The sequence below is a fragment of the Pungitius pungitius genome, chromosome 1, assembly GCF_949316345.1.
Source record: "Pungitius pungitius chromosome 1, fPunPun2.1, whole genome shotgun sequence".
In the NCBI taxonomy this organism is placed as follows: Eukaryota; Metazoa; Chordata; class Actinopteri; order Perciformes; family Gasterosteidae; genus Pungitius; species Pungitius pungitius.
The window spans coordinates 12,091,161-12,118,791 of record NC_084900.1 but is presented as its reverse complement, the minus strand read 5'-3'; the positions used below and the strand labels follow the sequence as shown (position 1 = coordinate 12,118,791).

The 27,631-nt window shown below is 43.4% G+C and overlaps 1 protein-coding gene across 3 annotated transcripts in view; it reads left to right on the top strand.

The window, feature by feature from the left end:
• The window catches only part of lrch4 (leucine-rich repeats and calponin homology (CH) domain containing 4), a 29,735-nt gene extending 3,898 nt beyond the window's left edge, over positions 1-25,837 (top strand). Inside the window, exons 2-18 of one of the 3 annotated variants that reach the window (XM_037479294.2) lie at positions 10,579-10,723; positions 11,760-11,889; positions 12,076-12,181; positions 14,330-14,576; positions 15,284-15,380; positions 15,595-15,718; positions 15,811-15,929; positions 16,022-16,074; positions 17,589-17,732; positions 17,998-18,060; positions 18,230-18,284; positions 18,372-18,435; positions 19,054-19,155; positions 19,238-19,329; positions 19,454-19,591; positions 19,976-20,053; positions 25,570-25,837. In XM_037479294.2, coding sequence (XP_037335191.1) covers positions 10,579-10,723; positions 11,760-11,889; positions 12,076-12,181; positions 14,330-14,576; positions 15,284-15,380; positions 15,595-15,718; positions 15,811-15,929; positions 16,022-16,074; positions 17,589-17,732; positions 17,998-18,060; positions 18,230-18,284; positions 18,372-18,435; positions 19,054-19,155; positions 19,238-19,329; positions 19,454-19,591; positions 19,976-20,053; positions 25,570-25,707 — 1,895 coding nt within the window. In that variant the 3' untranslated portion in view covers positions 25,708-25,837. Of the gene's footprint in view, positions 1-10,578; positions 10,724-11,759; positions 11,890-12,075; positions 12,182-14,329; positions 14,577-15,283; positions 15,381-15,594; positions 15,719-15,810; positions 15,930-16,021; positions 16,075-17,588; positions 17,733-17,997; positions 18,061-18,229; positions 18,285-18,371; positions 18,436-19,053; positions 19,156-19,237; positions 19,330-19,453; positions 19,592-19,975; positions 20,054-20,684; positions 21,947-25,569 lie in introns of those variants that run through there. The other 2 variants (XM_037479293.2, XM_037479292.2) reach the window with 2 other exon arrangements.
• The last annotated feature ends 1,794 nt before the right edge of the window (positions 25,838-27,631 follow it).

Here is a 27,631-nt window from a genome sequence, read left to right as displayed (position 1 = left end):
TAAACTAGCAGCAGAGAGGGATGCAAGCAGAGACTCATCAAGCTGAAGGGCTAGAAAGGAAGGATCCAAGACCATCTCCAGACGGTCTCCTATATGCATTCAAATTGCTTCTCATTTTAATAATACATGGCTCTAAATGGGCTGTGCACATCCCTGTTAGTAATAAGCTGTATATAAAGCTCTTACTTAAAGAATGACCGTTGGAAACAAACAGCAGCTCTTGAGAGTGTAGCTTTGTCACAGAAGAAATGGAAATGCTTTTGCACGGGTACAAAGTTAATACATTCGGTTTTCGGTCTCCTATGACTTATGGGGATGTGAGATACAAGAGCTTTTTGTTGAGAGCAGGAGTTGAAGACACACAAACACACACACACACACACACACACAGTTCATACCGCAAGTGAGAAGGGCAGCTGCTGACTGAGAAATAATGAATGAGGAAAGGACATGTGTTTGTAAGGGATATTTCCATACAATGTTCCTGTTTCTAGTGTTTGCCTTTATTTCTCAGAGTAAATATTAAAAAAGCTTAATTATTTTCCATCATGTTACATAAAAAAAAGAATCCTTTTCTTAAATTCAAGTGACGTGATTAAGTGTTATTTAGCTCTTAGTGTTGTTAAGGTTGAGTCGGTTGGAGGTGATGACGGTAACTGTTAGTTATTCAGACTAAAACCCCCAAATGCTTCCCTGCTGCTTAGCAGGCCTAAATGTGAAGAAAGGTCAGGCTTTAGCTAACGACTGCTTCAGCCGAGTCTCCCTGGATGTCTGGTACGAGTATAGTACAAGAAGTAGCTCTGAAAATGGAGCTCTCTGTCCCTGTGAAGGACAACAGCTGTCCTGAGCTGAAGCTATGGAGTCCTGGCACTGTTTTGGCTGAAATTGTTGATGCCGTTTTGATAGTAAATTAGCCCCCAAAAATAGTCTATCTCACTCATTGGCTCTTCATCGAGGCCTCTGATAAGAAGTTAGCATGGCTTTTGAGCCATGCTAACTTCTTTCTTACTTAACTTCCTGGTATCTGGGTGTCAGTCCACCCTGTTGGGACTGAAATATCTGGGCGAAATAGATTTGTTCCTGATATCGGTGGTCTCCACATTATGAAACCTCATGACTGTAGGCATCTCCTCACTTTTCACCTCTTGAACTACCATGAGGTCTTAGAGGGTCTTTGATAACTATTGCATTGATATGCCTGACACAGTCATGTGCATCACAGGAGGAATCCTTATAACTTGATTCTCCTGACTTTTCATGCGATAATCAGGTCACAGATGTTTTTGTTAATACTTGGTAAATGAATGAATGAAATGAATTCCCCCAGAGCTTCGGCTCTACTTAGTGGGGTACAGCTTGACCCCTATAGCTGGGACGTGCATGTAGTAAACGTCACACACGTGAACAAGATTGTGATGAGGGTAGACATCATAGCTGCTGAGTATGGACACGTCAACGTGAGCTTGTTAGCATGCCAGCATGTCTTACATGACTGCTTTGTGTGTAGAAGCAGAGTTGGCTTGTTACATACTATATATGAACAACCAGTAGTTGTACAGCAGCAAAATACTGCAACGTTCAAACCAGGTTCCTGCTCAAAGTGACAATTGTCCTGCCGCCTCTAGATAGCAATGTGCCGCACCTCGCCTCCTTTTGAGACCAAACACCAAGAGACCTCCTGCTCACCAGTGTGTTTGAAGGAATCATATCTTCATCTTATCTAAACTCCACAAATAGCGTTTACAGTCATACCAACCTGAAAACAGTGTCAACCTGTGCAGTAGTCAGATCACAGTCCAGTGGTGCAGCAGTCTTACTCTGCTGCTGTGTGTGGGACACATTCCAGCACTCAGTCATAGTTCTAGAAGCTAGAAGCTGTGATAAAACATGGGAAACTCAAAGGTTTCTAAAGTGAAGTGTGATGACATATATGACCCCCCGTTTAAACAAATGACCTGCTTTTAAGTCTGTCTTTAAAAAGGCCTTTGAAAATGGTGACGGTGCTAGAAACTATCCAACTACTGTCCGTCACTGTCAGGTTCTGTCGGTTAATGCTCGGGTGGAACCAGCCTGCAGTTGGAGTTCAACATATGGCTGTTGGCTTCTCTCTCTTGTTTACATCTGTTGTGTGTCATTAAATGAGACTGTGGTGTGTGCATGTTGCTGCAGTGTGTTAGTGTGTGTTCAATTTCCTCTGTGCTGCGGATGTGGGCTGCCTGCTCTCAGCCTTCACTTCTGCTTTGTCTGCCTTTTTCTCTCAGTACTTTCTGATTGCTCCACACTTTGTGTCAGCCAACATGTTTCCGTCCAATTCTGTCAAGTTAATAGCTGTCATTTGATCAACTATTGAGCACAAGACAAGTTGTTGGGGTCAGCTACTGAATGCCATGGCTTCTTTTTATAGTCTTGTAACGTGGCCAGAAGTCACTTGTTCATTGATATAAATGAGGTTGCTGTGCTTTTCTTCACAGCATGTTTAGTTTCTCTCTCCCTCTCAGAGCACAGCAGCTGGTGGGGAGGGGGAATCCCTCCTCAGTCCCCGCTGAGGTAACCAGAGAAAAGGCAGAGACAGGCTGTAGGACAAACACTACCAGTCTGCCATCAAACATGCAGCAGCCATACATAGCCTGCTCTGGAGCCTGGGTGTGTTGCGGCTATGGCCCACTGACTGCTCCATGGTTGCATAGCAGCTGTTTCTGGTGAACCGTGAGCTGGGTTGTATGTTGTCGGGCATCTAGAGGTGAGCAGAACTCTGGTTGGTGGGAACGCATCAGCTGGCTCAGAGCAGGAAGTCTCTGCATGATGACGAGTTTACATCATCATACATTGAAAATGCTCCTCGCGTATCTGTGATGACAGGCCGATACTCAACCAAGCAAAAGAGAAGAGCCACAGATCGACTAAAGCGATTGGGACTAAGAACTTTAAACTTCACACATCTAGAATCCATCTGTAGAGCTGTGACGGCGTTCTGAGCTCTTGAAGTTCTTACATGTACTGGTGGGAACTTGCATGAGTTGCATCATATCCAACATTTCGGAGAGTGATTGCCTTCACATGCTGACCTCTGAATAGGGAAGCTTTGGGTAGTTGTTCTTTGATTGGAACTGCATGAAGTTTTGAAGTGTTTTCCTTCATGGACAAACTTGTCAATTTTATTTCCATCCATTTTCTCACTAGCTTGTTGGGTTCAGGGTTGTCGCGTAAAAACAACCACATTGAAAGTATGACTGAAACTATCTGACTCATGTCTTAAACAGTAACATATTTAGTTCTGTCTGTAAAATGGAACAAAATATTTGATAGTTTTGATTTACAGAATATTTTTTTGCATTTAATAAAATTTGAAATAGTGAATCAAGTATCCAAATTGTCCTCCATTCATTTTTTTGATTGACTAATCAACACGGCTTCATTGAATAGTAAATACGCCCAGCTAATAAATGCTTTGGTATGAAGATATAGAACCATAGTTGCATTCGCTGACTGTGCCTGTTGTGATACAAGCTATCTGCTTTTGTGTCTCTGTTACTAGCAAGGGAAGCTCTGGACATTTAATGCCAGGCCGAGGTATGAGGGAGTTCAGTACTGTTTTAAACTTTTGACGTGCCATAGAGGGACAAGATGATGGGACGGATGGGTCTGAAACTAGGACACGGTCGGATGGAAGGGACTTCACGTCCGTTTCTTCCTTTATCTGGCCGAGCTACATTGTGCTCCAGGCTGAGCAGCCACGGTTAGATTTCCTCCCATTCCTCTTGGCTCTGTGTTTGACCCGCAACACAATGCAACACTAAGAGTGTGTGTGTAAATAATCTCATGGTGTGGAGTGGACAGCCTGGTGAATAATGGAAGCTCAGGCTCTGTCTGACTTACGTAACCCGGCAGTTCCATTAAGTCCCTTCGTGCTTGGTGTCCAGATGGCCTAATCAGAGAGGAAGAGGGAGCCTGATAGAGGAGGCATGAGGCCTTGAAGGGGTTCAGATGGCCAGTGACTACGTATACTTAGTTACTCTGGAGCTCTCATTGTATTCACTGAAACGGTGCAGTAATCTAATCTGCTCCTCTCAGCGGATGGAGATTGCTGCAGTAGAATAAGTCCACACAATCCTTTTCATGACCGATATTGAACAAAATGTAGTGTAACGGAGCCGCAGTGAGTAGGGAGCAGACTTGTGGGGGCTGATGACCAGAGATTAACCCATTGTGGTAGTCTGACAAAAATGGGTCAAATAAGCGTTGAATGCACGTCCATTATCCTACAGTGTGTCCGTAAACTTAAAGCATCTGTGGTGGGAAGATTTTCTCTAAACTAAGTCATCTTTGTTTATACCTAAAGCTTATGTAATATATTTTATTACGGGAGCTTACTGGATATTCAAGAATACCAAATTTACTGTAACTAATTTCACTTAATCTGTCACCTTTACCTCTGTTGCGCTCAGTCAGAGAGGTTTATTATTTCTAAAGCTATAATTCTAAAGGACTATGTGTTCCTTGCTGTTATCTTACATTTATATTTGAACCTATTCTTTTATATTTTAGGCCCAACAACCATAACTGTCCAGTTTGTGCCTTGCCGGGCATCACCGTCCGACATCAGCATCAAGAGTTCTGGGTTTGGTTCACCTTTTGCATCAACTAATCAAGTTTTGAATACAAGAGCTACAGCATTCTGTAGGAGGTAAAGAAGAGAGAAGGTGGCGGGGGGGTGGGGGGGGCGTGAGAGATGCAAAGGGAGAGGTGGGGGGAGCGGGCGGGGGCGTGCAGGCCGGCAGGCAAGCAAATGAATCAGGGCTGACTGGATTAGCCCCGTCCGACTCATCAGGAAAGGAGTTACTCCCTATCGTCTGTTGAGGAAAGGAATCTGCATCTTGACTCATTTGGCTTGCTGTTACACAGACTTCTACCCAACATGATATCTGGACAAAACCTAGCAACGAGAAGACATGCCTACAGTTCCAAAAACGATAGTGCTTTCACTAAGCCCACAGTCAGCCGGTCTTTGACACGGTGAGCTGAGCACACAGACCCGGAGGGGGCATCTGACGACCCTCCCTAACGAGCCCTAAACCACTTTGTTCACATGCTGTGTCCTGTTATCTGAGTCACTGACTCAGCAGCTGTCTGTCCGCAAAGAGCTGAGAAGACACTGTCCAACTATACTATACTGGGGCATTTGAACGTAACATTGAAATGACATGTTGAGCTATTGAAAAGAGAATATTTTCACCTTTTTAACAGAGCTTTAACAATAGTCCCCTGATTCATGTCTTTTATTTATGGCTGTTCTTCAGTGTGAGCCAGCAGAGATCTTAAGGTGCTGCATGGCTGTGGTCATTATGTTTAAAACTCACCTTAAAAGTGTACACTCTGTCATAGTATCCACAGATGCATCTACATCTCAGTCTTGTGTTCTCTCACACACACACGTACCATGAGAGATCCCGTCTGTCGTTGTGCTTGTCAACTCTCTGTAACTAACGCTGTAACAGGAACCACCACCGCATCCTGTCTTACCGCACTAACACAGTAGTGTTGTCATTGGCAACATTGCAAAATAAGGCCCAACAGCATCAGAGGGCATGGCCGCTCCAGACCTGCTCCCCCATTTGAAACAAAGCGGTGATGGTGATGTTAAGGTGTGGCTGTCGGCTACTCCATCAGCTGTTTGTCGCTCACTGGCCAACGCGCTGCAACTGGCCGGAGTTAGCTAGTTAGCTAGTTAGCTAGTTAGCTTGTTAGCTAGTTGGCGTTTTAGCTGTTTGTGGCTGCTAGCGTTGCCACCAGAGGCAATACCAGCATAGTACGTGAATCTTGTACCGTTTAAACCAATATACCACCCAGTCCTAACGTGAGGTGATGAGGATGGAGTCCTTCCTTCTGATATAGACTTCTCATTGATCAGCTACTTTTCACATGTTATGTGAATAATACTTTCAAATCTACACCACATATTTGACCGACAAAATCCATTTTCCTAACCTTTAATTTGATATGAAAGCGTATCCATTAGAGGAGATCATCCCTTCAATGACAAAATTCCAACATTCCTATGATCTCTTGTAATCTAATCCAAAACCTCTCTACAGTACACTACCTATGGAGCTCCACACATAATACTTAATGACATCACACATTTGAGTTAGCACACTAGTGTTTGGATTTGTTTGTGTTTACTAAAATGTTTTGACTGTCAAGAAATAATGGATTTCGACAAATAGGGGAAATTTTTGTAAATCTCACACTCTCCTTACAGCTACACTGCTCAATATTTTATACTCGCAATGGATGAAATGACTATGTATAATGTTAATGTGATTGCTGGATGCAAAAAACGTTACCCTAACCCCTTTATAGCAGTCACTAATGGATCAACAGGGCGTAAACAGGGATTAAGATCCGCGTTTATAATGTGTATAGGAGGAGTCAACATGAATAGATGAGCCATCCGTATCGGGTGGATGTTATGTGGCCGAAGGCCCCCCCAGAGTGCTCTCCTTTTGACTCCGCAGAGACGGGTCTTTCTCTCAGCCCCGTGGAGTAAAGCCAGAGAAGAGCTTTCCTTTTTGTTGAGTCATTTCTCCCTTTTGTCATCTTGGCATCGTCATGGTCGGCCTCTTTGTTTTTGTTCACCCTCTGTGGCTCCTACTGGAATCCTTTGTCCATGCCTTGCTGCTTTTATCTTTTACTCATCCCCCTCCACCCGTGCCTCTGCACCTTCTTTTTTCTTTCTTCTGAACCTCCCTGTCGTTCTTCAGAACGTGATAGGAGTAGAGTGTCATTTTGTACACACAGGGAGGCCCAGGGTCGCACTGAGGTCTGAGTGAAACATGAAATATGAGGTTGTTAGTACTTCATCAATACCATGCAGTTTGTGAGGATAGACGATGATGATGATGGACTATGAACTCTGATAAACACCAATCCCAACACTTTCAAATATACTTATGAATCCATAAAATTTGAAGCTACAATTGTGAACCAACCAACATTTGTTTCTTTTGTCCTTCATGGAAAAATACCCACTGTTAGCACTTTAGTAATGTTCCTCAGAGGTGAGTCCCGTCCCTAGAGCAGGTGAGGCATCGAGAAACCTGATATCCTCTTGATTCTCTTGGCATTTCTTGTATCAGTGGGAAAACCCACAAATCGCTCCTATTCTGGTCTTTAAGTTGAGTTAAACGTGTTGATGAAGCTCTGGGTAGTAGACTGAAACAAAGAAGGCGAGCTGGAGCTCCTCCGGCCCCCTCTCCCTCTCTGAGGATTAATGTTTCATCTCTAGCTGTTGCCAACCATCACCACAACCAGGCCGGCTGAATAATGGCAAAACGGAGATTGACTTGAGGACAGAAGTGAATCAAACATATCGTGTTACTTCAGTGTCCTAGCTATTGTTTTGAATCCAAAGTGCATATCTTCTCATGATAATTATCTCTTTATTTTTATTCTGTGTGCTGAACCTTTGTGGCTACATATATTTATTTAATTTCTGTTTTGGTCAGGTTATTGCTGTGTAACTTTCCTTCTTGTTGGACTGGTAACTGACCGCTTAAGCTTGATGGGGTCATTCTAAAAGCATGCGGATTCTTTTGAGGTTGATAGAAGTAATCCAGATATTCTGTTTGTTTCACAGTGACACAGATTTGTGAACACAGCCTAATCACTAGCATGTCTCGATTCCCCCGCCTTGTGTCAGTGATGCAATATATGTCTGTTGATGCATTGAACCACACCCATGGAAACGACTGGTTGAGCAGTTACACATCTGTACGGGCCTTCAGAGACACCTGGAGCTTCTCGTGCCACAGTCTTGTGACATTATAGAGTAATGTTATTTGCAAACCAATGAATCTGTTCATTGTCCCTCCTGCACACAGCAGTCTTTGCAGGAGCTCTATAGACAACCGTAAGCACAGAAAACCCAATAGGAAATAAGACCTCTGCTTCAGTTTCGGTCTAAATCAGTTCAAATGAAAGACTACGTGCACACACTTGTGAAACTATTCAAGTGTAGTCACGGGTGGAAAAACGAAGCGAGACTGTGCAGCAGCAGACTATAGACCTGTCTTATTATGCCAGGTTGTTGAGGCCCCAGCTTATGCAACACCATCTGGAATATGACACTGCTGTTGTATTTCCTCTTTTGTATTTTCCAACGTGTTTGAATGAGGTGTTCAGAGACTTTGCTTTCAGGTCAGCAGTGACGTAGGTGGCCGAGGTGGATCCTCCTCCATCACATGTTGACCTGTAATTAGACGCAGTGTTGCGCTCTGACAGGCCAATCCTGCTCGCTCTGCTGATCCTCTGAAATCCTGCAACACTTTTCTAAGCTGGATGAGCTGCTCTTAGTGATAGCTCATACGCCTTCACTTTGTTTCTGCTAATCTTCAGGAGGGTTGCACAGTTGATGCCAGCATTGTCACAAATAGTGAAATGGAGATCACCTAACTCCTGTTGCTGTGTGTCAAGTGATTGTAGAATAAAAGCACCGGTGTCTGGGAAGTCCAGTGTAAAGAAAAATAGAACACTTCAAACCACTAAGAGAAAAGATCATTGAAAAGTATAAGGCAGGAGATGGCTACGAAATAATTTCCAACTTCTTGGACATTCCACAGAATTCAGTTAAATGCATCATTAAGAAATGGAAGGATTATGGCCTTTGATTAGACCTGGACCGTCCGCATGAGCCTTACGCGTCCCCCTACCCCCTGGAAAGGTGTGCAATTATTTTAAAAAGAATAAAAAGTAATTCTGTTTGAAGCCAGAAAAAACATATAGTCCAATATGGATTGTCACTGCTATAATGTGAGTTGTGACCTGTGACAGCTGGATGTAGGAAGCCAGCCGGTGTGAGTCAGCTATCTCATGGCAGGCCAGTGTCCATTCAGCAGCCCATGCTTCTCCAATGATGCTTGGAGGTGGGGGGTCAAGCTGTTGCATCCTGGGTAAAAAAAAGAAGAAGAGAAAGACAGGCGAGATGGGCTGTTTCACTTTTTTTGCTGAAGGAAGTGTATCGTTAGTCCACCAATTCTGTTAGGCATGCGTTATGGTTAAGATAAGAGCTGGAATATGTTACGTGGAGTTAATGACTGGAGACATTTCATAGTGCTCAAAATAATACTATTACAAATGTGTGTGCACTTTTTGTGCAGCAGTAGTTTCAGAGCAGAAATAAATTCCATCTGAACCATCAAACTGGAGCTCTTCAATATCTGTAAAGAAAATAACATCTCCTTCCCCCAGAGCAGTGACACACACATGCGCACACATTACTACTTCCACCCACATCTTTTGTTCAGACAGCTCCCCTCCAGCTATGGGACAGTGGAGGTGGAGGGAGATCAGGCTTTGGAGCTACAGTAAAGTATCCATCTGCTCACATTCACTGCACACACAGAACCACACAGCAATGTCGACGACCCTCCCCCCGACCTGCGGACCCTCACCCCCCCCCCCCCCCCCCCCCCCACCCTGCCGACCCCATTTTTTCAGTGCATTTTTAGCTGTCTTTCTGCTGCTGCATCCCTATCTCTTCCTCTACCTCACTCTCTGCCTTTTTGTTGCACTTGTCCACTTGTAACCTGAGCCTCTCTGGGAATTGTATGTCAAGTCCTCATGTTGGTTTTCACTTTCGTTTGGTTTTTTTTTTTTTTTCCCTGGTTCGGGAACCACTGCTGTAAACCAACCAATAGTTATAGTGGCTATAAGGTGGATGAAGAAAAACTGAAGTACTCTCTGCTAATGCTAATCTTGTAAAGAGATCATGACCAGTATTTTTTGTTTAAAGTCTTCTGTAAATCCAGGGTAGCTGTTAATGCTATTGCTGACTCAACTCTATTTTTTTAATTATGTCTGATCAGTGCCTGTTGCCTGTCCTCATCAGCTCATCAAACTCTATTATAAATGAGTAAGTCATAGAAATATTTTTTTGTAAATGAGTTATCTTAATTAAGGTTTCCAAAATAGAAGACCCTATATACTCTTTACAACAAAGAGGGGAAGGGCCTCCTCCTCCAGTCCTGCCGCTTCCAACAGCAATCAATAAAGAGCCGTTGTGCTGTTTGCCACTGACAGAGCACCGTCTAATGCTGGCTGTGCTAATGGGGCTGTTCAGACCATCTATAAATGCTTGATTGTGTCTTCTGCCCCCATTCTCACTGTTCCACACGCAGCGTGAAGTACAGTTTGAGCGGTACGGTGGGTCTGTTGATGAGTCAATACTACTGAGCAGGCTCAGCTCTTCTGTCATTAGGATAGGGGGAGGTTAAGGACGAGGAAGGTGGGGCATTTTTTAGGGAGAGGAGAAGATGCTGGGAGATAATATTTAATAGCATTAAAATCCCTGTAAAATATCTCTTTGTATTTCTTTATCTTAAGCAAAGCAAATGTTTCTCAGAGTGGAAGAGAAAATAAGAATTCTGTGAAATTGTGCTTAATTCCATTGCTCAAAAAGAATATTGCCCATTATTTAACCGTTGACGGAGAAGGAAAACATGTAATGAGACCATGGTGAATGTTTACATTTTCCGCATGGCTCAAAGTAGGGCTAATGTTTGGTCCTTTTGTGTCTCTCAGATCTGTCTAAGAACCGCCTGTGTGAGCTGCCGGAGGAGCTTTGTCAGTTCATCTCTCTGGAGACGCTGAGCCTTTACCACAATGGGATGCGTTCACTGTCGTCCAGCCTGGGCAACCTCCAGGCCCTCACCTACCTCAACCTCAGGTAACGCAACACGTATATTCTCCCATTCCATCGTAGTTTGTCCAGTTACGGTCCTTACAGGGTAGAAGGGCCCGGACACACCCTAAATCAGGTCTTCTCTGTTTGTGGACCACTGCTGCTTTAGCTGATAATTTAGTTGTAAGATAATCAGCAATTACATCAGCAAAGTGCAGTCGGCATTATGCAAGTTATAAATAAGCAGTACTAAAATATAATGTGAATCCACAATAACTAAAATGAAAATGATACTGACAGAACTATTATAACAGTTATCGCACAGTGTTTATATTGCACAGGTTTGAGGTGCTTTCTGGTCTACTGAGAGCAGAGCTGTTGTGCAGCCTGACAGTAGCAGGAAGGAAGGATCTGCGTTACTTCTCCTTCACATACAGAGAAGCCAGGGTATCCTGCATGGAAGGGAGGTGTTGTCCATCAGGGATGTCTCCCGTCTGCCACCACCTCCTGTATCCAGGGGACCCCCCAGCACACTGCTGGCCTTCTGAATGAGTTTGTTGAGTCTCTTTCTGTCAACAGTAGATATGCTGTTGTATCAGAAGACCACTCCATAAAAGATGGCTGATGCCACCACACAGTTTAACCAGAAGGCTTGACTGTAGAAAATTAAAAGAAAATATTTTAATAAACTGGGATTACCCTTTAAAAGTTGCACTTGAATGCACTGCCAAAATCACCAGGTGCCCAGAATGGCTCTGAACTTCAGTGTTTGTTTATGGTGGAAATCCTGTCCAAGTGCTCTTACAACAACAGAATGCAATTATTTCACTGTTGCTAGGAGACCAGAGATGTCCTCCTGGTGGCTGGTAATACAGGCAGCAATAGTCTAAGCTTAAAGCAAATATACTGCACAGTAAAAAAAAGAACAAAGACTATATGAAGCTGCTTTGTCTTTATAGGCTAGCTCTGTGAGAAAATGTCAAACAATTCACTTTAGTTGAGAGTTTAAACAGCAATGAACAAGTAATTGGATCAGGCCCAGATGGATGAATAATATCACTTTGTGCTCTTGTCTCCACAGTCGTAATCTTCTGTCTGGTTTGCCCCCGTCGGTGTTCCAGCTTCCCCTCCTGCGAGTTCTCGTAGTCAGCAACAACAAGCTGTGTTCCCTGCCGGCCTCCATATTCTCCCTCACACACCTCCGACAGCTGGTATGATGTGTAAATGTACATCCAAAGACACACACAATAATATGTGTCTCTCCAATACACTATATCTTTCTGTGTATAGAACTCCATCAGCAGCAACATCAAGAGGCCTCTAGGTCGTGGTGTGATGAACTGATACCGTGCCGTCATTGGTGTGTGTGTGATCGCTGTGTTCTTTTTGCCCCTCAGGATCTAAGCTGTAACGAGCTGCAGTGTTTGCCAGCAGAGCTCGGCCAGCTAGAATGTCTCAGGGACCTAAACCTGAGGAGGAACAAGCTCACCACTTTGCCTGAAGGTAGAGACACACTCAACCATCCTCTGACCTCAAATCTGCTCTGCTCTAGTTATCTGTTGGAAGCCCCCTGTGTGACTACCTCAGCTCATGCTGCTCTTCTATCTATGAATCTATAACAATAGAATCAAGGACACATTAACACCACAATGTAATTGCACTCTGTACATGAGGATTTTCATATAAAATGGTTACAGTTACAGTGCATTCGGAAAGTATTCACAGCGCTTCACTTTTGTTATGTTATGGCCTTATTCCAAAATGGATTGAATTCTTTTTTTTCCTCAACCTCTACAAACACCACATAATGCAAAGTGAAAAAAATTGACATCTTTTGCAAATCTATTGAAAATAAAGAACCAAAATATAACATGTATTCACAGCCTTTGCCACAACACTCAAAATTGAGCTCAGCTGCATCCTGTTTCCACTAATCATGCTTGATGTTTCTGCAGCTTAATAGGGGTCCACCTTGCTATATTCAGTTGATTGACATGATTTAGAAAGGCCTAAACCTGTCTGTATCAGGTCCCACAGTTGACAGTGCCAATTGTCAGAACAGATCAAGCCATTAAGTCCACAGAATTGTCTGTAGACCTCCGTACATGAAAATAAATCTGCGGCATTGAAGGTCCAAATGAGCACAGTGGCCTCCATCATCCTGAAATGGAAGAAGTGTGGAACCACTAGGACTCTTCCTGGTTGACCGCCCAGCCAAACTCTGTCATTGGGGGAGAAGGGCCTTAGTCAGGGAGGTGTATGGAAGTAAATCTGTGTCATCGGGTATTGAAAGAAAAAGGTGATTGAATTTCTAGCACTGAATATTTATGCATTGAAATGATGTATCAGCCGCAAAAAATTCGGCCGCAAAAACACCAACATCCGGGACGCTAAGGAAGAGCAATCGATTCTAGATTCAAGCCCCGTTATTATTGGACATGGCTACAATCCGGTCACCATGCTGCAGACAAGCCGAAGGTGTATTGGGTCCACGCTCCTGATCTAGAATCGAACTGAGAACTGAGGCGTCGGTTTGTCTTCCAAAAAGGGACAGCGATCTGAAGCACACATCCGAGACCACAAAGGAATGGCTTTGGGACAACTGTGAATGTCCTTGAGTGGCCCACAGAGCCCGATTGAACATCTCTGGTCAGATCAGAAAATGGCTGTGCACCAACATGGAGCTTGAGAGGTTTTGCAAAGAAAAATGGGAGAAACGGCCCACAAATTAGGTGTCCTAAACTTGTCTTACTCGAGACTTACCCAATGGGCTAGAATTGCTACCAAAGGTGCTTCAACATCGTATTGAGCCAAAGCTGTGAAAACGTATGTACATGTTGTATTTTCGTCCGTTAGAAAAAGGAAAACAAAGTTTGAAAATGAATGTGATCAATTTTCTTTGTCATTATATGGCGTGTTGTGTGCAGAATTTGGAAGAAAAAAAAAAAAGTTAATCCATTTTGGAATGAGACTGTAACAAAACAATGTGGAAAAAATGAAGCACTGTGAGTACTCTGGACGCACTATGTATTGTTTAAATGTATTGAACTTCTTCTGACTTACGAATTGTTGTTACACCTTTTGAAGCTCATAAGGAGGAAATGTAAATGACATTTCAAATATTGAATAGAAGTGGAAAAAACAATTACTGGAAGTTGAAATATCCCCCCTCTTGTTTGCAACGTATACTAACAATGCAGAATTTAAGTTGTATGAAGAAGGGAGATTGGATCAAAATAAAGTATGTTTGGTAAATCACAAGAATGCACAATGAGTGTGAGGAATTGACTGTAAACACAACTTGTATAGGCCCCTTTGAGGGGAGCAGTGTGTACGATGTAGTGTCCTTCAGCAGAAAAGCCTTCGTGCAACACAGAAAGCTCAACGTCGCTCTCTAAAGCCAGTGAACAGTTGGTCCTTTCTGGGCTACTGTAGAACCATGGCGGACTATGTAGATCTAAAGGGCTCATACAAAACAGAAACTACTAAATCTCCTTCATCTTACACACAGCTCTGTAAATTGTTATCACAGGAATAGGATGAACAGTAAAGTGTCATTATATTTTAAGCTTTTAGGTATGTGTAAAATAAATGAAGATTTTGTTACGTGAGATTAAAACGACGCTGACCCTTTCTCTTTGCACCACCCAGAAATATCCGAGCTCCCCCTCGTCCGGCTCGATGTTTCCTGTAACCGCGTTTCCCACGTGCCCCTGTGCTACCGCCACCTGCGCCACCTCCAGAGCCTCCTGCTGGACAACAACCCGCTGCAAATGCCGCCTGCGCAGATCTGCTCCAAGGGCAAATACCACATCTTCAAGTACCTCAACATGGAGGCCTGCAAAAGGAGTCAGGAGGAGCTGGAGAGGCACCTGAGGCCCACTGGATTCAAAAACTGGTGAGGAGGGCTCCTCCATGAGATACTTGAAATGCTGTGCAGATGGAAACTTTACACAGATTAAGAAATGGACAAACAATGTATTGATCAGAAGTTTTGGATGGGTTAATGGGTGTACGTTTGTTTCCAAAGTGGCTTCTGTATTATACCATATTGTGGTTATGGGTATACAGTAAAACGGGTTGCTAACTACAATGTTAAAATAGAGGGACGGGACAATGATAGCAACATGTTGCTTTGCAGACATACATTTAAGTGACACACAAGTACTGTTTACTGGTAGCGCTAACTCCTGCAGCTTGCCTTTTAAAGGATAATGGAGTAGTGGTAATAACTATGTTTTGCTACCATAACATGCACTTGGGTCTGGCAAAATAGGAACACATTTTCCATGAAGTGAGAGGTTAATGGTGGAATATACAGCAAATGAAGAGAGAAGATGAGACAAGTGAAAGGGTTAACCATTGGGAAGCAGGTTTTATCAAACATTGACACACTTGAATAGACTCATTTTAGCTGCCTAGTGAGCCATTTCCATGTAATAGACAGGACCAAGGACAGAGATAAGGTTTGACAGAAGAGCTCTGATTGATCTGGAGAAGAAAACCCCATTTACTAACCATTTAACAGTCTGCCAACAACACTGCAATGTGTGTGTGTGTGTGTGTGTTACTTATCTTATGTGTGCCCTATATGTTTCCCTGCAGTCTGTCAGACCACGAGCTGTTCACAGGTCAGTTTGGAGGGCTGGATTCTGGCTTCAACAGTGTGGACAGCGGCAGCAAGCGGTGGTCTGGGAATGAGGTAAAACTTCTGAAATGAGTGTCCTCAGGCTTCACGTTAAATGTCCACCCAACACGTGTGTGTAGGTGTACTATTGTTGCATTTAAATCTGATGATGCTGGTGGACAGATTGAGACGTGTATCCCACCAGTGAAAAAAGCATCCTATACAAAAAACCTGTGGTAGTGGTAACAACCTAGTTCCGATCAATGCCTTCATCTCTCCGTGTGTCCAGTCAGCAGACGACTTCTCAGAGCGCTCCCTTCGCATGGCTGAGGTCGGCAGAGACCAGAGGAACCTGGAGGAGGAGGAGGAGGAGGAGGATGGAGAGGATGAGTCTCCTGTGGAGGCTAATAAAGGTGAGCTAGGAATGTAATGAATGTATTGTTCTATAACAAATGTATGTGTCTGAAGTCGCTTTTTTTTCTCCCTTTTTTCCCTTTTCGCAAAGTTCACGATTGTTCTGCACTCTTTGCAGTGAATGGGGATACGTGCCACGTGGACTTCATTCACAACAGTGCGACAAGAAAAGAGGAGGAGGACGTCAGGATGGATCCAGCACCTCTTCTGGTACCAGTCTTTCTAGGACTTGTCAGATCTTAGATCTTCATGGCTCAACATTCACTCAGAAATAGGTTATTGATTGTGTCATTGATTTGTAGGAGCAGAAAGAGAGGTCCTCCTCATCCCAAACCCAGGAGACCTCAATAGGCAGGTAGGTTGGGTCTAACCTGCTGTAATATATACCCTTTCTACGCCACTCTTTATTGTTAGTTAGTTTAAAAAAGGAATAATAGTTTGACGTAAAAACTGAAATAAATAAAACTGGAATATTTGTTTGTTGTATGAACTGGAATATTAAAGTAACATCCAGAATGGACGTTTGATGAAATTAATTGACTAATAAAATAGTTTATTGTGCAGATTATTAGAACAGTTTAAAGCCAAAGACATACCTTTGGATTAAACCACCAAACAGTAACATTGGTATAATGAATTGGTTAATCTGTGAGTCCGCTTTGTGCCACATGTGTAGTGTTGGCTGCTTCTAACAACTGCTTCCACATTTTAGTGTTTACACTTGATGAAAAGCACTTTTCCACCGTTCATTGTATCCGCCGCTCTCCGTCCCAATGCTCTCTCTAACCTCTGCAGTGTGTTGGAAACTATGTGCTCAGGCCCTCCAAGTGACAAAGACAGAGGATGTTTTATCCCTTTCAGCTCTTTTCCATCCTTGTTTTACAAGGTCACTTCAGTGTAGTTGAAGAGCTGGGAAAAGTCAATAGACTGCTGTTCCCATAACTTTAGGTGCTCGTCACACTCTGCATGTTGAGTGTTTGTGGGTGCTGTTATCTTTGCATGTTGAGTGTTTGTGGGTGCTGTTATCTTTGGAAGTTAACAGCTGTCTCGCCCAGACTTTTATTACACTGTGGAAATATCACACACTTGTCTAATGGGAAGCTGATGTAAAACACACTTTGGGGGAGTCAATTCACGGTACTGTATGGTGCTGAAACCATAAACTACTTGATCAGGAAAATGCATGATGCATGATGATCCACCAAACAATTTTTAAGAAAAGAAAAAAGGACTTTGCTCGTCAGTAAAGCAGTAGCTCTATCAACGGCGTAATGCATAAATATAACACCAACTACGTAAAGCATATTTCACACGGCTCATTGTGTCTGTCTGTCTGTCAATATGGGACACAGACCCATTGTGCTCTGCTTCTGGAGCAACAAACAACACATTCAATCAGTTTAGTAAGTGTACTCTTAAAGATGAATATTCATTCAGCATCTAAAGCCCCATATGGTGGACGTGATTTAGATCTAGTAACTGGAGTGAGAAATGTATGGTTTAGCTTTGGTACAATCGTGTTACCTTTTTAAAAAACTCAGCTGGAACAAGCGGATGTTCCAACACTTCCTTTGGGACGCCTAAAATTAGAATACAGAGACCTAAAGTCAACACGCACTTTCTGAACAGACTTTTGCATTTAAATGATAAACAAACCAGCCTTCAGAATAGCAATGCAAGTCCATCAAATCATGGGCCCTCTTAAAAAGAGTGGCATTGCTTGAAACTGCAGTTTAATGTACTTTTATCATATAATAGTAAAGTTAGCATTGATAAGGAATGGCCATGCAACCTTTGGTAAAATAATGTTTCATATTCAGGTCGTAATATTTTGTGGTTGTTTTTCCCTATTGGCCTCTTGTTCTCCAGGTCCAGCCTCCATGTGGAGGTGGGCCCCCCGTCATCGGCCTCCTCTTCTCCCTCCAGCCCCACCCTGGAGGAGCGGAGGAGGCCAGGCACCCTCCTCATCTGGCAGGAGAGGGAGCGCCTGCAGCAACAGAGAGAGAAGGCCAGGTCAATAATCCCTCTTGCTTAAATATTCACATTTTAAAATTATCAAACTATTTCTAACTGTAAACTCGTCAATCTTTATGAGGGGGGGATTGTGTGAATGGATTGGACACGGGTCACATGACAATACCAACATGAATATATACCAACTTTTATATAAGAGCTTTCAAAGGTTGTGTTCCATACACGGCGCAAAAAGCAGAGGCTCCTCCCCTCTGACTGCCATTACTAATGATATGCTCCCTGTGTCAAAACTCTAATTTTACAGTCTGCTGAAGTCCTCCACCAAAGCAGGAAGTAATGTGGCAACACAGACAGGAAGTAGCTCCGTGTAAGTAAGCTTGTGAACCAGCACAGACAAAAGGCTCTTTGAGGTCCACCTCCTTCAGTCCTCCTGACATGTCCTCAGATGCTCTGAATTACAGATGGAGGGAAGTTGGAGTGTTTGCATAGTGTTGTTTTTCTGTTGTGGTCAATCTGTGGTGTGTGTCTCCCCCTAGTGGTGCATCTCCAGAGAACAGCAGCTCCCCCCCAGGCCTTCGGCAGCGGTGTGCAGTGAGTAGTGTCCCCTTACCCTCCAGAGAGCCCAACCGTGTCTCCGTTGTTGAACATCTGAATGTTTTTTTTTAATTTATTTTTTAGAGTGCTGACCAGATGAGCTCAGTGTCTCCTTACACACTTCTGCCACGCTCCAACAGCAGAACAGGTACACACATGCATCTTTTAAAGCAACTTTAGTTTACTCTTGGGTATTATATACATGTACCTTTAAAATTTGAGCTTTGTGACCTCACAGCCAGAGGGGTTTGGGGCACCCAAACCGAACGCGCTCCTCTCGTCAGCCTGGCTTCTTTCAGGCTCATGTTGACTTAAAAGCCCAGATGGAATCTGGATGATGATGATGATAGTTATTTTCATTGAAGAGGAGAAATACACTTTGAGATGTCACTGTATTGGAAAGCATAGAATGAGAAGATAAGGTTATAAAACAGAAAGGTCTTGACCACCAGTCAAACTGTTTTCTTAAATTATTGTAAATTACACTTGCTTGGTCTGATTAGTTGTCCTGGTTAGTCATTCTTTGACATGGAATTTTCTTGAATGAATGATGTGTTTATGGTGTATTGTTTTATTTGGGCTGAATTATCCCAAGGCATTCCACAACACATGGAATGGACACTACATTTAGGAAGCTTTTCTTTCTTTTGTTGAACCACTTAATTACATGTTTTATTATTGAGTATGAAGATGAAGGTCCACTTAGTTTCTCTCAAGCGTCCGCTCATCTTGTTCTCTGTATCACTGATCTCACTGTTTGTGTCAGATGTCCCCTCCTCCCCGAAGACATCCCCCCCCCCCGGCCAGGCCCAGAGACCCAACAGCTTCCTGTTCCGCACCTCCTCACGCAGCAACGTCAAACCCACAGGTACACAGCAGCACCAGGCACACCCTTCACACCTCCCCTCAGCGCTGTCCGCTTTCTGACCCTTTCCATGTTTCCCTGTTAGCCTTTGCTTTGGGGGAGTCCGGCAGAAGTGAGTCTCGCACAATGCTGCGTTCTCCTAAAGAAGAGAGACCCGACGTCACGCAACTACGCAAGGTAACCCCAGCAAGGAATACCACGTATTTTGATCCATTCATGCAAGGCTGCACTGGTTTTCATGAGGGCAGACTTTACTCTCAAGTCATTCTGAATGAGAATATTTTCCATTCTGTCTTTACAGACCCTGGAGTCCCGGCTGAAGATCACTCTACCAGAGGACCTGGGCGAGGCCTTATCCAACGGCACCGTCCTCTGTCAGCTGGTCAATCAGATCCGAGCCCGCTCCGTGTCACTCATCCACATTCCCTCCCCAGCGGTGGTGAGTCCGTTCCCCTCTGAAGGAGTAGCCATGTACCTCCAGATGTGTGTCGTATTATTCCGCTTCAGTCTAGAATTATTTCCTGTGGTGTCAAGACAATGCTGTGTAACCTAAAGAAGGAACACAAAGGTCAAAGTGGAGTATACAGTATAAGGGATTGTAAATTGCTGAATATTAGCCACAAGTAGGTCTGTATAGATGTACAGTCATTTATCACGTCAACTGCTAAACATGAAAAAAGGCCGGTTTCTAACCAACAAGTAGTCAAAAGTGGTTTTATCAATTATAAACAAATAAAACACTATACATTCCAAGCAAAGCTTTTCATGAAACATTTTGCTCCACAAAGTTCTCTAAATGTGTGTTTCCAAATATCCTTTTCAGCCAAAGCTGAGCTCCTCAAAGTGTCGACTCAACGTGGAAAACTTCATTGCTGCTTGTCGTAAGCTGGGAGTCACTGAGGTAAAGAGTGTGTGTGTGTGTGTGTGAGGAGGTCTCACTCTTTCTTTCTTTCTCTTTGTATTTTAACAAGCTTTGTTGAGCAGCAATACAAGAAGTTCCCAAATTGTTGGAATACATTGTCGGCTTAGCATTATTCGATTGTCTTTCGCATGATCAAACTAGGTCTATCATCGCTATGGTTACCTTCTGCTCCCCCACCAGAGAAAACGTTGTGAGTGCACATTGATGTTGTGCTTGTTGGTCACATGTGATCTAGTGCTGGTTCATCTCTTTGGTTGTGTTTGATACAACCAGAGTCCTCAGCATCTAGTGCAGGAAGCCCGTTGCTCCTCTGCCATGATGGGAGCCTCCTCCGGTCAAAGGAACCTCTGAAGTAGACGCAGGGCGCTTCATCCCGACCGTGTCAATTCTCTGCGTTTTAGTGATTTAGAACCAGGTTTTTCTGTGTGCTTAAAGCTCAGTTATGTTGCTACATTATTCCTGTCAGGGTTGGACGGATTAATGGACCAGATAGTGGCTTCAAAACCCCTTCTCCGTCCGACCCTAACACTGTTTTGTCCTTCTCTCGTCTCCTCATATAACTACTTGTATTTTCCTCCTGTGTGTGTCTTGTCCTCTGTCATCTGTCCAGACGGACGTGTGTGCGTCCTCTGATGTGCTTCTGTGTAAGCTGCCCGCTGTGCTGCGCTGTGTGACGGCTCTGCTGGCTGCCAGGGGGGGGGAGACGGCGGAGAAAGGATCCCCCCGCCACTCCTCACCTTTGTGGTCGTCGTCCTCGCTGCTGTCCACAGACTTCCTGCTCTTCTACAGTGCAGCCATGATCCTGCTCTACGTTTTCTACTCCTACCTGCTACGCTAGAGCAGCAACGCAGTGATTTTATGATCTGACTGAACATCACACACACACACACACACAGCTGACCTCCAGAGTGTGTGTTGGCACTGGTCGGATGTCTGAGCCTTAGAGCCCGAGCACCTTTTAAGAAACAGAGAATACACTACAGCACTACGTTCCTCTGTACCTCACTGATAAAGCTAGTTACTACGGGACTGATGACTTAACTTACCTGCTTTAGCCAGGTCTGAGGTAGAGCTGTTCTCATTGGTTGTCACATGAGTGTGTGGAGCAAAGGACCCACGATCCAAATGGTACCACGTGCTAAGCTGCAATGTCCACATGATGTCCTGCAGACTTTGTCCACATTGAAGATTCTAGTCAGATTAGACCGTATCTTTGCTAAGTAACTAATTGCAAAATAGGTAATATTTTGGTTTCTACGGGTGAGCCCTACACAGACACTTTGAGATGTCACTCATTGATGTGTATTCTTATTTACAACTGCATCACGGAGTGGTAAATAAGAATAGCCATTCATCAAATATTTGTCATTTTACACTACAGTGAAATACTTAATCCCCAACCAGCAGGGTTACTCTCAAATGAAAACATTGTTCTCACCATGCTGACATTGTTGAATATGGCAGCATCACCATAAGAAAGCTCTAACGGACACTCGGAGGAGTTGGTCAGGTTGGTCAAACCAATTTGGAGGAGAAATAACTGTCCGGAAATGTCTTTTCCTTCATAGTACCGGAGACCGTGGGCCTTTAGCTGTGCTCACCGAGCTTTAACTTTTGGATTACTGTGCGCTCAGGGCAGCTCTTCTTGAGACATGTAGAACTGCGGGTAGCGTGTTTGGAGGTGGACCTCAGAGAGAGAGGGGGGGGAGAGAGAGAAGGAAGCCCAGCCCGAACTGTGAATGTCATTTTTAGCCTTGAGACTATTGTGGAACCTGGATGTAACAGACCACAATGTGAGGGAGAGACTGGTGATATAGTGCCTCTTACTGCTCCTATTTTTATATGCCTGTCATGCTGACTGTTAGAAGGAGGGAGGGGGGGGGGGGGGGGGTCAGGGGTCGATGTCGCTGAATCAATCTGCCCCCACGCGTTGGGTGTCTAAACGGTACAATGCCCCCCCAGTGGAGCTGTGTATCAAGTATTTTATGTTGTCGCTAGTCCCTTTGACTAGCTGACTTAATGTTTGTATAAATGTAAACAGACTATTAAATTATTCCTCTTTTAATTTATTATATTGTTTTATTTTGGTTTCAGAGATAAAGCAGCCAAGGCGTCACTAATTTGGTTAGCTTTGTGAAAATGTGCTTCATGTCAGATCAATATTCAATTATTCAGAGTTAAAGTGACATTGATTGTTTAAAAGGTTTCTCCTTCATTTGATTGGTAAATAATTGATTCCCTGGAGGCTCCACATTTAGTAGAACATCAGAGGGGTTTCTACCACACGTTGTGTCTGGCTTCTTGCTCACAAGGTCAACGTTTGCAACTAAACACCCATTGGAATTTGTTTATTATGCCAGTTTCCCTGATATGGTGTTTGAAGGCTTTTAGTAAACTGTTCAAACTTCTTGCAGTTTGAGCAGTAGTGCTGCAAATCCCCTGAACATTCATATGAACACATCATTTGTATTTGCTCTTATCAAGGCCTAAATCTAGCCCAGAATGGGACACCCAAACATTGTAATAAAGATCTAATCTAGTAAAAAGGAGTGAGCATGATTTATTAATAAGTTACGTCTTCGGGGGAGATCAAATCCTTATATTTTTATTGGCCCTTCCCTTGTAGCTGTGGAAAAGTATATAAATAACAGTAAAGCTATTAAACTATATGTTGGTTTAACCCTCACCCTGATGTTTCTTCTAATATGGAGCCCCACGTGTAGATAAAGTTATGACATACCATGACTTGGTTTGGCTTGATAAAAGCATAGTTATCGTGCTGCTTAATGTTGTTTTACGTCACTAAATCTGATCTCTAGTTGATTCAAAAGGACTTTAGCATCATGGTTGCTTTAGCTCACAGAAGCTAACTGTGGGATCAGTCGTTGAGCTTGCTTAAGAGGCCTAATAAACTTGACCAAAATGCCAAATTATATATATATATATTACACACAATATTCATGGATATTTATTTCATAATGTCTTTGTTTGGGGCCCCCACCCTTCAAAAAGCCTTTCTGTTGAAATTGCAATAGTTTTCTAAATTGATTGACTGAGCTCCCGGGTTGAATCCGTCCACTGTGCAGCCTCTGCTGTAGTCTGGAGGACTCGATGTCCACTGTAAAAAGTTTTCCATGTCTCAAGTTTTTATTAGCCTTGTTAAAATGAAATGTTATACTGTTTCAATTCCAAATGTATATTTTATAGATGAAACTAACAGCAATTCACTCACTGGCTTAGACAGCTATACTCTTTAATATGATTGCGGAACAGAAATAGTTGTATTTTATATTTATGGCATCCTTGTTTCATTCAGAATAATTGTTTTGAGTTTATATAAATCTATATGTACAGTCTTTCTCATCCCGCTGTAAAGATATTATTAAAAACAAACTTTGGCCCTGTGCTGTTTGTCTGCTCGCCTGCTTCTGCTAGTCAGCCAAGAACTTTGATATCAGGGGATCTGCAACGGCTCACCTCCTCAGTTTGACTACAATACAAACACTAGGGCCGCTTTCTATGAAGCTTTAACTGCATCTGCAAGTTAGCCCTATAATAGTATGAAAGGCAGTTTTTCATACTGTTAAATTCTTTTTTTCAACTACTATTCAAGTTGAATGTCAAGATCAGTTAGATCTTGGTTTGAACTAAAATAGATTAAAGGATGAGTCTGGTTAACTTTCTTGAATCATGTGCAAAACAAAACTAGCCATGAATGCATCTACAAACATTTTCTCAGAAATGATATCTATATCATATCGGGAATAAAATGTTTTGAGTCAGACTGCTTCAAAGGAATCCCACACCTTGAGATGGGTCCCAACGTCCCACATTGCAACGCATAACATAAAAAGACCGGAAGTTGTGTATTTTTGCGTGGTACGTTTGACACGTTGTGTATACTTCTCTGCTCCACGGGGAGGATGCACTGAGCTTACAAAAGCCACACAGCGACTGAACAAAGACATTGGTCTCTTTGTTGGATTAATATTCATATGACATAGAATATCACCAGACTTGTTCTTTAAATACAAAAGTCAGCTACAATTGTTGGAGCGGAAGGAAACTACACATCCATTCTCCGATCAGCACAGAATAGAGTATGCGATAGAACTCTGATTTGAATGTGACATGTAGTCAAACTGGGAGCAGGCGGGCAGATCCCCTGGCGTCCTCTGCGCTGCGCTCTAACCCCTTCAAAAGCTTGTGTGCTCTCCAAACAGCAGGGTTACCACGGTAACCTGCAGCTGGCCCGGGTGGCAGCAGGTGAGTGTGTTGAGCGATCAGCCTGTGGGTTTGGATACTGCACCATTCAGAGGGGGGGCTCTCAAAAAGCAGGGTTAAATGTGTAACCATTGTTCGTCTTTATATGTGGATATGATATCGTTTTGTTCTGCATGAATTGACAAAAGTAATTTGTGAGGGGAAACCCATTTTAAATTTGAAGTCTCTGTCATACAATTCATTATGCAGTTTGCTTTGTTAGATCGAGGGAAGTTTATTGCAAATAAAATTGTTTAAGTTGAAATTCCTGCGCGGATCCCGGAGAGTAAAACCAACGTAGGTTGGCTCATCTGACTAGTTCCAAAGATCACCATTGTATTATGGTGACAACTATGGGTCGTAAGAAACTAGTTAGCCTTCTAAGATGATGCTACTTACACCAAGTTAGCCTGGACTCGTTGCGCTGGGTTAGAAGCACAGAACCAGAGTCTCAATGGGGGGAAAAAACAGCACTCGTGTCTGAAACCACAGCCGTCATAAATCCTTATTTTCCATTCAACGTCCCATCGGTGCCACTGGCCCATATGGGGGGGGGGGGGTTGCTTGTAGTCCCATGCACCACAGGGGACTGGAAGTCCAATTCAATAGATTCTTATTTCAGCCATGCAGGCTGTAACCAACCAACGTTGCATGGATGTTTTCTTAAATCCAATTCAAAGGATGGAATGCTACAAAATGCATGTGAGCATATCTTAGAAATTCGTTAACCCTTCATCACTCAGTTGTCCTTCATACTCAGCTCATGAAACTAGAAATGGGAGTAGTTGTGCATATTCCTTATACAAGTTTGATTTCATCCAATTACCACCATTTTTGGCAGAATATATCACTTCTGTTTGAAATAAACAAATTACACAATAACTGTTCAATTTAACTAATATTACACGGTTTTCATCCTAATTCTACAGAAAATGATTTGGGATTACTGCAGTCTCAAAATGATTCAACTCCTTCAGTACTTGGTTGAATCATTTCCAAGTGTGTTCTATCAAGTACTGAAGATGCTTGTCATAAACGGATTGAATCATTTTAAGACTGCAGTAGTGATTAAAAGTAGCATTTTGTGTTAAATTTGGATGAAAACCTTGGTAGTTCGTTTATCTCAAACAGCTGATGAATTGTACATTTTACCAATGAGCCTAATACACAATGGGAGTTGAATAAATGTGATTGCTACTGAATGATCTGCTTACTCTTCGGCCCTTTCCCAGGATTCCTTGTGTTCTCCCCAACTCATCATGGAGGACGAGGGGCTGAGTCGTCTGGCTCAGACTGTACAAGTGCTGGTGGACATAGCCGACGAGCGGGGCCCGAAAACGCCCGGTTCTGCTGGCCCAACACAATGCTAGCACAGCGTAGCTCGGCCAAGGTCATCCCAAAGAAATCCATCGCTGGGCCACTGTTTGTTTTTAACATGTTTAACCTGTTCATTAAATTGACTGTACAGTTAAACATACTGTGTCAAAAGATCAAATAAATGGTAACAATTAAAAAAAGAAGGCTGCCTCTTTTCTCATGTCTCGTACCTGGGACTTAAAGGAACAGTTGATAAAGACTTCAGGCAGGTGGAAGCTTGTAAAACAAGTCAGGAAAGAAAACGTGCATAAAGTTACCCACTTAGCTAGCGAACCCCTTTGGAATGACAAGGATCAGGTGTGTTAGCCGCCGCGACGAGTTGCACATGTGAATCTCAAACAGTCGGCTCTTGAAATGCATTGTGGGCGATGTAGGTGCCTGTTTTAAATAAATATAGCAGTTATGAGTGAGGGGGACCGCATAGTGCGCTACTTTACAATTCTCTCCATATTACTCTTAACAGCAGGTCAAACACAGTAACAGCAGTTACCGATTTGGACGTGGTGGAGATTGTGAAATACAGATGAGAGGGAGGCTGCGCGAGTTGAAAAAGGAAACGTTGAATGCGCCACAGGAAGCAAGCTGTGAAGCGGGACACACAAGGTGCAGCCGGGATCCAGCCACACAGTCCGATATCAGCACCATGGAGGAAACGGGTCTCCTCAAAGACCAGGATCCGGTTGTGGTACCTGGGCCACCTGGGAGTTCATGAGGGTTGTAAATTAAATCAGGATTACAAGCACATCCGGAAGTATCCTTTCCCTGAACACGGCACCAAAGAATAAAAATGAGATTTTAGTCCTGCTAAAATTAAATGTATGCTATTTGTCAGTGTCACCAACCAAAGGACCTGCTAAAGCCACGTAATGGGAGAATTCTGTGGCTTTAGGAGAAAATTACAAGCGCTGTGAATGCCGGCTCACCTGAGGGTTGTATGAATAAAACATAAATGGTTCCCTATGAAGAGTGCTGAAAAAATAATTGCAATAAGAAATTATGTTAATATGGTAATCAAGTTTCTTTTCATAAACCTGTAAGAGAAGAAGCGTCCATCTGACTGCCAACATGAAGAGGAAGTCAGACACTCAGTCTGTGGATTATCCAGAGTAATTTTACTTATGTTTTCTAACTCAACAAAATGTGTAAATAAGGGACATTTTCCAATACAAGTAAAAATGAGACTAACTTAAGACTCCCAGTACATTTCACAACTTTGTGACTTTCACTTTAGGCTTCAGACAAACTTCAATCCATCAACCAATTAACAGACAGCTGTATCTGCTCAGCCTGAGTCCTGGAAGGTTATTTGGTTATTTGGTGTCCCAGCTGACCCCCACCAGCCTTGGGCACCGCTTCCAGGATAAGAAGTGCTGCTGCTGAACTTTTCAAATGTCACATATTAATGCTGTGCTGGATTGCACCAACCTCGACCTCGTGGAGGCCCTCGATGCAACACACCTCTCAATGCAAGTGCCTACTTGTTCCTCGAACCCCTTCGATGCATCTATACGGGCTCTCCGTCACACCTCCTACCTCAAGACAGAGATCCTCCAGTAATCAGCTCTGCCTGTAATCACAAGCCAATTAGCAGCATGGTCTAATTGACCATCATCTTAACTGCTCTGCCTTGGAGGACGGCCTGCTGCCGACCTACGGTCACTCTGAACGAATTTGGGCAAGAAAATGTTGCCGGTCCAATTCCTGTCACGTCCAAGCAGATGGCCCCACGAGGCCCTCCGCTAACTGACTGAAGAGGCAGCCTGACATTTATGGGATGTAATTGAAGATGGGTATGAACCCCCACGCTTCGACAGAAGGATATCAGCCGGTAGCAGATCCATGGTGCTCCGTCAGCCTGCACTGAGACGAGGCTGAGAAGGAGGGGGGGGGAGGTGACAGGAATGGGGCAGCTACTGA